The sequence below is a fragment of the Ochlerotatus camptorhynchus genome, unplaced genomic scaffold (assembly GCF_037179485.1).
Source record: "Ochlerotatus camptorhynchus isolate MF236.1 unplaced genomic scaffold, CSIRO-AGI_Acam_v1.1 ptg000092l, whole genome shotgun sequence".
Taxonomy (NCBI): domain Eukaryota; kingdom Metazoa; phylum Arthropoda; class Insecta; order Diptera; family Culicidae; genus Ochlerotatus; species Ochlerotatus camptorhynchus.
This window is the reverse complement of record NW_027040582.1, coordinates 793,422-804,366: the sequence shown is the minus strand read 5'-3', so window position 1 is coordinate 804,366 and position 10,945 is coordinate 793,422. Positions and strand designations below refer to the sequence as shown.

The following is a 10,945-nucleotide window of genomic DNA, read 5'->3' as shown; positions in this document are numbered from 1 at the left end:
TGAAAACAAAATATTAATATTTATAATTTGAAATATGTTTTCGGCTTCATAAATCGATTGGCAGGAATTTAAATTCTCGAACACAACTATTGCAAATTATATCTGGTCACAGGAAACATATATTTCCCGATTCCCGCGAATAGGCACCAGCTATTTCCTTATTCCCGGGTAGCCAGAAATGGCTAGGAAATGAAAACACTACTTATGCGGTACCCTTCGGTGTCCGAGAAAGGTAAAAATGATTTTACTCGCAACCCTTTTTTACGTTGGTGCATTCTTCCAACTGTCTATTTCTGTGGTGATGTTAGAAAATGTCTTTAATTGTGCCTACAAACATGTTCTAACTTCGTGGTTTTATTTGAACACCGGAAAAAGGAAAATAAGACCGCGTTAAAAAAGGATTGAGTGTACACCTTAATAACAGGTTTCACGTTCTACCTTGTGAATTATTAACTCCAAGAACCGCAACGAATCTATCGGCACAAACCATTTCCTAACATCGAACATAGATAAAAAAAAATACAATTTGAAACGATTTACCTTAAATTGCCACCTTCCTCACCGGTTCCAGGGAGATCCGGGAACAGAGATATCAAATGCACACAATCAATCATTGTGGCTGCGGCGGTGTAATACTGGCAACCGCAACGACATTTCACTTTTCGGCTTGACCCACGTGTCTCCGAAGGGCTATAATTTGTGACCAGAAATCGTTACACCTTTGAAGTCATACAACGGATAAAGTTAATTGCTGGGATACCAATCCAAGTATGCCACGGTGAAGTTCGCTTGTTGCCAACACACGATCCAATCGACGACACTGTTGTTGACTTTTTCTTTTTGACGCGCCTACTTCGACGCGCTTGGCCTGTCACAATCCTCCCTATTGCAAGCGGAACTAGGGAACGTGTTTCTGTTTTCCGTAATTGCAGTGAACCAGGTAGGACAAATTATTCCGAATCACGAGAACACGGGGATTTGTTTTTTGGCCGGGTGATAAGCAATAGTGTTTTAGTTTGACATATGTTTGTGTTTTTTTTTTTGAAGAACGATTGTTGGATTTGTTAAAACAAAGGATCCCGATCGGTGTCTTTTTAGGGTGGTAAATTAGAGCAGGTGTTAATGCTTCGATTCCGAAAGGTGTGAAGTATGGTCTAATGGGTAATAAATTATAGCTTCTAGGCTGAGATCTACGATTGGCGGTACAACTACGGTACGAACTGGAGGTTCAGAAGGCGTTAATTATCTAGGGCTACAAAGGTCTGCTCATTAGGCTTGTGTTACAAGTCTTATCATACATCAGTCATTATTGAACTACTTCTCGGTAGATAAGATGAATTCATCGAATTTCTCTTCCGTTAATAAGTCAGCTGTAAAAATATTTCCTGTTGTGTTTGACACTTTGGGCGCTGCACTGTACCAAACCACCGTCTTCTGTTCGAATGAAACCTCAGACCATTCAAATTGAAACATCGAAATCGCCTTTTCGAATGATAGCTGCTACCGGATGATGGCTGTTTTGAAATCAGATGATTTTTCTCTCGGATACAGGATGAACAGTGTTATGAAAAGGGATAGGGCTTTCAGTTGGAATGCATAATGCTCTCTGCAGAATGATAGTCATCTTAAATTGAAATGCATTTGGTATTGGTTCAGCCCCTTAACGCAAATCATTCAAAACGATGATGAAAATAATTATATCGAACGTCATATGCTGCACTTAGCAGACAAACGAGGTGGAAGCATAGTCATCGCTATCCCACTTCTGATTGATTCTAACATTGGTAAAGCGTGGATACCGACGAAGAGAATCGATCATACCGTTTACTCCCTTAAGCTGACTTGAACGCAAATTGAACGTGTAAACCATGCCATTCAACTGACTTGATCAACTCACTTGAATTGAAAAAAGTTGAACCAGACTCAACTTTTCAAGCCAATTGAATTTTCACTGAGTTGATCATTTGACTTGCCTAGTCTAAACCCAGCTTTATGCATGCTCACATTTATCTAGAGTTTGCATCTATTCGATCGATGAACAGCTGTCAGCATCGCGTGTTTTTGTTGGTTGAAATTGAAAATGATCGGCTCTGATTGATTTTACACTAATTGGACTTGCTCGTGACGAAAGATCCAACTTGATTTGCACAATCAGCCGAATACCTTGTCGCAGCTGAAAACTGTGTCACGTCTCTGGTAATCTGCCATCTAATCAGCACAGTGACTGACCTACATATCTAGTGTAAAAAAATCGAAATGAGCGCGATCGATCAATAGCGTAGTAATGCATCCGATCGGAAACTGATAAGAATCTTCCCCAGCTGTATGATGAAGTAAAATCTCATCACAAAAGAAACTAAACCGTATATAAGTCGAACATTCGCTTCCGTTTGTCATCAAGTTCTATCTCAATCTCCCAGAACTACACACCTTCAAAAATGGAGCGCCTCATCCTGATCCTCGCCATCAGTCAGACCATTCTGGGCCAAAGTAACGATATACCCTATCGGTTAGGGAAAAGCTTACCAATGGACAAAAACTCACAACTCTTATGGATCCAAGAGCTCGGAGGCGTTCCGATGGACAAACTCAAGGAAACACGTCTCCACCCTGCCGTCAACATCTACGACGACGATTTCATACTGCCAAAAAAGTTCGACGCTCGGCAAAAGTGGCCCCAATGTGCGAGTTTGAACATAATTCGCACACAAGGCTGCTGTGGATCGTGCTGGGCAGTTTCAGCTGCCTCGGTCATGACGGATCGGTGGTGCATCCATTCTAAAGGCAAGGAGCATTTCCATTTTGGAGCGTACGATTTGATCTCCTGCTGCGATGGATGTGGAGCTGGTTGCGGCCCTGGGTTGCCCGGGCCGACCTGGATGTACTGGGTAAAGCGGGGTGTTTCCAGTGGAGGTCCATACAATTCCAATCAGGGCTGTCACTCGTACCCCATGCCAGCTGAATGCCCATCAAATCACGAACGACTGGAGGCCCCGGATTGTTCTGACATGTGTCAACAGGGTTACAACGTTACCGAATCCTGGAAAGATCGTCGCTACGGACGGGTGGCCTATTCTGTGCCAGCTAACGAAGGAAAGATTATGGAAGAAATCTACATCAATGGACCAGTGCAGGCGGTGATGGAGGTGTATGCGGACCTTGTGGATTATACGGATGGAGTGTATCGACACAAGACTGGAGGCCTAAAAAACGGACACGGGGTCAAATTGATCGGATGGGGTGTGGAGGACGGCACCAAGTATTGGCTGGTGGCAAACTCGTGGGGCGTGGATCGGGGTGACGATGGATTTTTCAAGATTGTGCGAGGAGAGAATCATTGCAAGATTGAGGAAAATGTGCATGCGGGGCTGCCAAGCTATTTGGTTCGAGTCTAGGTCTAGAGGAAATAAAGACTTCTTGGTTGGTCAGACCAGGGATGCCAAATTGGAAGACATGTCTTCATTTTAACGACATTCAAGTTCCTGTGCAGACTTTTGAAGATAGGGGCGCGCCTTTAGAGGGTGTTTCAACACTCCGAAGGGTATAAATAGCGGAACCTTTCAACTAGAGTCGGATCCTTGCGATAAATGCAAGAGTGGCAACTATACAAAAAATCGAATACTTCATCAATTCTCAATAGTGTGGATGTTCACTCTCCCCATCCAAATCGCTTGAATTAGGTGCCCTGATGGTCCCTCCTCATCCCGAATTTTTGATATTTAATATAATGATCCGATAATCCCAAGCAAAACGTCCACAAAAATATGCGAGTCGATTGACATCTGCCAAAAATAAATGATGGCTAAGTTGATTCTTAACATAGTTAGAAGCGTAGATGCATAGTTGAAGGATAAGAGAAAGGAGAGTCAAAGGTGTTGACATGCAGAATTAGAAGTCATCGAGATGGAATGCGCATGATTAGATATCGTTGATCCAGTTTCCTATCAAATAAATTTACAAATTATTTTACAAATAAATCGGTTGATGGTATGAAGAACGATTGTTCTACGACTCGGATTATTGCATTCGTAAAAGTGTGGTTTTGAAATGTGATAGAACAGTTTTCATAAACGATCAGATATGAGCCCTGTAGGAGTCTGTTTGTGGCTTCGCATGTGTTGCGTAATGTACGGTTTACGTTGTTCAAAAGTACTGTAGTGGTTCCCATCTCAATGGCTGGAATGTGATTGAAGACAGCTTCGTATGAACAGTTGCTAGGGGATCCCATTATGACGTTGCTGATGTATAAATCGTTTTTTTAGTTCAGACGTTTTACAAATGTTCCACTTTGCCAATTTTGCATAAGATTTTGTTAAAAGGTACAGGTTTGACTCGCTTTTGAAGAATAATCTACCAAGTATTATGATACGCTCTGCTTGGTGTTGAGATGTGGTTTTGCTTAAGTTGGGGATGTCTACGATGTACAAGATAACTTCTCCATGTGTGTCGACCGATGCCAGGTTGTTTTTACAGTTTCGATTCTATGTGCAAGTATGGGGTTTGAATTATTTTTTCCATTTACAATTTCTTCCAGATAGGACACAGTGGTTTGAATAGATTGACGGTGTGTATAATTTTTGTGTAACCATCTAATATTTTCCGTCTCTTAATTTTACAAATGCTATAGGATTTTTATTAGGGTTGTGGATCTGGAGGGATGCAAGGATGGGTGGTATGCTGAAATGGAAATCATAGCGGGGGCATTAGAGGAAGGATGCAGGGTTCGCCGGAACTTATATAGATTTTCATTTTTTTCGTTTCTCACTAATATTCTTTGTTTAGTTTGAACAAAATATTTTTTGAAAATAGGTTTGTGTTGCTTTTGAAAATTTTGTCTTTTAAGAAAATCTCCTGTCTTGTTTCTTACTCTGGTGGTTCTAGTCGATTTTTGATATGAGTGTTTTTTTTTCATTTAATTTAACAATTACTTCATCGTACTTTTTGTCTCTGATTTCTTTGAGTTTTTCGATATTTGATTTGCCAAAAAGCCAAATTTTTTAGGTGTTTTTGGTAGTGGAATGGATTGTATCGTTATATTTGCTCACGGAAATTGCCATCAATCTTTTGTAGGGATAGGATGGGTTTCACGACTCGCGCGATTTAGGTGACTGTGACATTGGATGTATGTAATGCACGAGAGATAAATACAATTAAAATAAACTTTATTTTGTAAAATACAAATTATGCTTCGTGTCTAAAACACACTGTTTCACTTCTCTTCTAAAAACTGCCGATGACGTTTCTCGCTGTTCGGTAGCATCGACTGGAGACAGGGTGGTCTGCCAACAGTGAGCTCAGCTGGTCGATGGATTCTGTTTCGTGTACTAGGGATGTCCATGGGTTCCAACATCTCCCCTCTTTAATATAGAAGGTAGGGATCGAACCACTGAGGCTGCCTTCGAATCCTCGAAGAGCGACGTGGTAGCTGTACCGCTGGGCTGCGCTCGGAAGCGCTCTGGAACTCCGACGACGTTATCTTGGAGCTGGTGGCACCGGACGAAGACGTGGTTGATGCCAACGTAGTTGTAGACGTTTCCGAACGATCGGCTGACGGTGGTGAGACCGATACACGTTCTTGTCGTCTTGATTCATGGGTAGGATGTACCAATCGTGTTGACTGCGTTGATGGTACACCAAGCAAAGACTTGTTCTGCGATGTCGAAGGTTCCAAAAGTGTCGGACTAACATATGGCGATGTTGGACTTTCGGGAAGCTGAAGGTTCCATTCTCTCAAAAGAATATCCAGAGGAAGTTGTTCGCCGACAGGCTTGGCTGGATGCATCGTCAACTGACTAGCGGCATTGGTTGACGTTGATCGGTTTCGTAACTGGTCGATATGTGACCGCAATAGTCGTCGGTCTTCAGCCCAAACATTGTACATGGTGCTTCCGATCCGTTCTAGCACCACAGCAGGAGCCCATCTACAGGTGTTGTTGGAGTGGACCTTGGCGTACACCAGATCTCCTTTACTGAACGATCGTAGTTTGGCTTCTTCATTGTTGGTTGCTTCTGATCGGGCCGCTGGAGGACGCAACAGTTCCAGACATGTCCGAATTGGCCGTCCGAAGATGACTTCCGCTGGCGATTTACCATCGGGAGCTGAGAGATTCGGTGTGGTGTGATAGGTTAGCAGAAAGGTATCGAGAGCTACCTGGAGGTCTCCTCTCCCCTCTCGTGTTTTAGGGCGCCGTGGTGATGTGGTCGATAGCGTTGTCAAGGCAAAAGCTGCTGAACTCGGCGCTCGTGAACTGCACGCCGTTGTCGCTAACCAGAGTGGTGGGCATTCCGAAACGTGCGAAAATACTCCGAAGAATGACAATCGTGGCTGATGAGGTGATGCTTTTGGTTCTCACGATTTCGATCCACTTCGAGAAGGAATTGACGACTAGTAGAAAATGATCACCTTCGCGTGGCCCAGCGTAATCAATGTGTACGCGTTGCCACGGTTGAGTTGACTTTGGCCACGGTTTTGATGGAGCTTTCGGAGGACTTTTCGCGACGGATGCGCACTGACGGCAAGTCTTGACGAATGCTGCGATGTCGGCGTCGATTGAAGGCCAGTAAACGTAGCTACGAGCTATTGCCTTCATGCGTTGGAATCCGGGTTGACCTCGATGCAGTTGGTGGAGGGAGCGGTCCCGAAATTGAGCCGGAATAGCAAGACGTTCTGCGAACATCACGCAGCCTTGGACAACCGACAACGAGTCTTGACGGTCGTAGAACTTCTGGACTTCTTGATCGGTGATGGCTGACCTGGACTTCGGCCAGCCCTGCTGCCCGAACCGGTAGACCTTGCTAAGTACTGGATCAGTCTGGGTGGCTTGCTGTACTGTCCTAAAACTGAGAGGAACGAACTTGATAGAGGTGGATGCTACTGACCTCAAGTCCTCCTCGAGGATGACACTGGCTACTACGAAATCTTCATCAGGTCTTGCATGGTGGGCGATGAGTCGGGAAAGAACGTCCGCGTTCCCGAACTTCTCTGTGTTGACGTACTTGATCTTGAAGTCATAGAGCAGTAGCTGCAATGCCCACCGCTGCAGACGGTTTGCCGTGTAGACGGAGATTCCCGTTTTTGACCCAAAGATACGGAGAAGGGGAGCGTGATCCGTTTGAAGGAGAAAACTGCCACCGTACAACATCCTGTGGAACTTGGTAACTGCATACACGATCGCTAGGCCTTCACTATCTGGTTGACCGTACCCTTGCTCTGCCGGTGTTGGTGCACGAGAAGCGTGCTGCACGACTTTGACGGATCCATCAGGCATCTTGTGGCTCAACGTAGCTCCAACTCCCACTGAAGACGCATCAGCCGAAACAATGATCGGCAGCTCTGGATTGTAGTGCGTCAACAAGAGATCAGATGACAAAAGCTGCTTGAATTTGTCGAAAGATTTTTGGCATTCCGACGACCACTCAAAATTCTTGCCGGCCTTCAACAATTCATCGAGCGGATATCGCAAAGTCCGCATTCCTGAGACGAATTTACCGTAACAGTTAATTACCTCAAGGAACGAGCGAACACCGGACACATCCGTAGGAGCTGGCAATTATAGATAGAGCTGGTATTAGGGCGTAACAGCTTTTGTAAACAATGACTTCTCTCGATGATTTCTAGGAATTCAAGGCATGCTCACGCAAACCAACATATCCATCAGATAGGGGAAGTCTTCTTCTATCCGATGGTGATGTTGATTTGCGTGGACAAGCCTTGACTTTCTAGAAATCATCGACAGAAGTCATTGTTTACAAAAGCTGCTACGTCCTAATTCCAGCTCTATCTAGAATTCCCGGATGGCTTGGATTTTAACTGGATCCGGTCGCAATCCTCGTCCGTCGATGAGTTGCCCAAGGTACTTTATTTGTCGCTGCCCAAAAGAACACTTCTCCGTCTTGATGGTGAAGCCATATTCTTGGATGCGCTGAAAAACTGCTTGCAGGTTTCGTTGGTGATCCGCTTCATCCACTCCTCTTACAATCACGTCATCGATGTAACCTGAGGTATGCTTGAGTCCGATCAGTATGGAGTCCACCAGTTGTTGAAACGCTCCAGGTACTGCTTTCACTTCTGGCGGCAATCGGTTGTAGCGATACAAGCCTCGATGCGTGTTTACTGTTAGCAGATCTCTTGAGGCTTCATCCACTTCGACTTGCAGGTAGGCGTCTGACAGGTCGATTTGGCAGCTTTGCAAAGATGTTCTGTGAGAGAGAGGAAGCGGATATTGATGCGGTTGGAGAGCGCCGTTCAGCCCGGTGGAATATTCACCGCAGATTCGTATGGCACCGCTCGCCTTCCGGACCACAACTATCGGTGCAGCCCACTCGGAGTACTCGACTGGTGTGATGATGTTTGCTTGTTCCAGTCGATCCAGCTCTTGATTCACCGTGTCGTACATTGCGTAGGCGACTGGCCGTTTTGGGCGGAACACAGGAGTCTGCCCTTCCTTCAGGCTGAACCGGACCTTCGCTTTCGTGCACAACCCCGGTGCGTTGGAGAATGTCGAGGGAAACGCTTGCTTGAGGGCGTCGATGTTTGTCGGAGAACTGCTGACCTTGTTGCACAAATGCTCTATTGGGACCGACCACAGATTGAATGTGTCGATAAGATCGATGCCCAACAGATACAACGGTTGCTTCACGACGTAAAATCAACCGTTGCGAGTGACCCCGCCTATCGAGACCTCACACGAAAACTCCGACTCAAGCTTCAGTGGATGACCGGATGCTGTAGAAGCATTTATCGTTGCTGGCTTCAACGGTGGCTGACCGATTTCTTTACACGTCGTTTCCAAAACTACGCTAATGTCCGATGCCGTATCGAGCTGAAGATTAACCGCTTTCCCTCCTAGCTGCACTGTCACAAACTTCCGCTGCTTCTTCACACTGCTCACCAAAACGGTTGCCACCGGCTTGAATTTCTTCCGCTTCGAAGAGCTGCTGGTTTTTCTTGCGCTGAAACAGTAACCTTCCCCCACCTGTGCTTGCCGTAGGTGCAATCCCGTGCATAGTGCATGGAACCGCAGTTCCAACATGGTGTAGCTGGACCAGTTCCATCGGGCTTACCTGGTTTCGACGCTGAGTGCCCCATCTCTTGCTTGAACTGCTGCTTTCGGAAGGGCTGCTTACGCCGGATGGTTGCTGGTTGCTGGATGGTTGCTGACGATTCGATCATGGCTGTATCGTGCTTGATCGTGAGCAGTCATTGACATTCGTAGGAGATTTGTTCCAGTGTGACTGCTGCGTTTTCTTCGATGCGGGTCAACAATCGTGTCCGACCGCATACGAAAAGCAAACATTTAAACTGCTCCTCGCTCATTTTCGCTAACTCGAACTCGACGCAAAGTCGATTCAACCGGCAAGCGTACGTCTTGTAATCCTCGCCAGGCTGCTTAAAGACCTGGAGGCAACGATAACGCCGGCTGATGAGCGATTCCACCGTACCAAACAAGTTTTTCAGTTTCGCCAATGTATCCGTAAAATTCACCTCCTTCGTAGTTTTCGGCAGAATGTAGCTTACTTATCGTTCATGTTCCGACTGTCCCAGTTTTCGAAGTAGTAGGCGGACCTTCGCCTCATCTTCAAGGCGAACGGCATCCTCTGAAAACAGACCATCGTACCGCGTATACCAGGCGGCGAACGTGACGCCACTATCCGGTTCGTATCGAAACTCAACGATGTTGTTGGCGAGCGAGTCGAGAATTTGTTCCGGATGCGTTGGTGGCTGACCGAAAGCTGACATTGTTGCCTTAAAAATGCCTGCTGCTGCCGCTGTGCCGATTCCTGCTGCTGTGCAAGCAACTGGTTGATTGCTACTTGCTGCTGCTGCTATTGGTGCAGGATCTGCAGCATCATCGGGTCGGCTTGAATGGGCATTTGTTGCTGCTGCATTTGACGTTGGTTTCCCCGGTGCATCACTGGAGGACGAAAAAGTGGATTTCCTGGGATTGGCGGCGAATGATGGTGATTGTTTCCTCCCGGCGGTGGTAGAGGTGCTCCTGGTGCCGGGGGATGTGCGCCGTTTGCCACAGATTGACCAAAATTTTCTCCGGGCGGTGAACTCATGCTCGCGATTCGACTACTCTTCCTCGTGGGTGGAGTAATTTTTCACTCACACTTTTTCCACGAAAAACCGTATTTCTCGTCGCCACTTTTACGACTCACGCGACTTAGGTGACCGTGACATTGGATGTATGTAATGCGCGAGAGATAAATACAATTAAAATAAACTTTATTTTGTAAAATACAAATTATGCTTCGTGTCTAAAACACGCTGTTTCACTTCTCTTCTAAAAACTGCCGATGACGTCCCAAGTAACATTTTAAGTTTTATGAAATACTACAAAGCAACTATAAAACAACATTCATACAACCCTGGTCAAGGCTATTTTGTCATTAATGCATCCACCAAAACCTCATTAAGACTAGAATATGTCTAGTTGGCCCACCCTGGAGAAGGTTCTGAATGGTGTATTCTCGAAGCTCTTCAAGATTGATTTACTGCAAATGACGAACGCATTGAAAACCATTTGAAAACTACAACATGGATGCTAAATGGTTACTGAATTGTTACTTGGGGTTTCTCGTTGTTCGGTGGCATCGACTGGAGACAGGGTGGTCTGCCAACAGTGAGCTCAGCTGGTCGATGGATTCTGTTTCATGTACTAGGGATGTCCATGGGTCCCACCAATGGGTTTAGAGAGTTTTCAATACGATATAATTCAGTAATTGTTGAATGGAAACGTTCAACTTCTCCATTCACTTCTGACTCGTTGCTAGGTGTCACATAAGCTTGGATGTTCAGATCATATGCATCTTATTGCTGGTGACAAAAATGATTTCTCGTGATCTGTTGTCACGAAATGATTTTTTTCTCTGTTCGGGACATAACACCACTGCACAGTGGTCCAGGATGCAGATTTAGGTGGAATGATATGTTTTGAGCTGG

General features: G+C 45.5%; 1 protein-coding gene across 1 annotated transcript; it reads left to right on the top strand.

Annotated features, from left to right (window-relative positions):
- The first annotated feature begins 2,438 nt into the window (after positions 1–2,438).
- On the top strand, positions 2,439–3,395 carry LOC135698643 (cathepsin B-like). Its single transcript, XM_065218701.1, has one exon. The coding sequence runs from the start codon at positions 2,439–2,441 to the stop codon at positions 3,393–3,395; it is 957 nt and encodes a 318-aa protein (XP_065074773.1).
- The last annotated feature ends 7,550 nt before the right edge of the window (positions 3,396–10,945 follow it).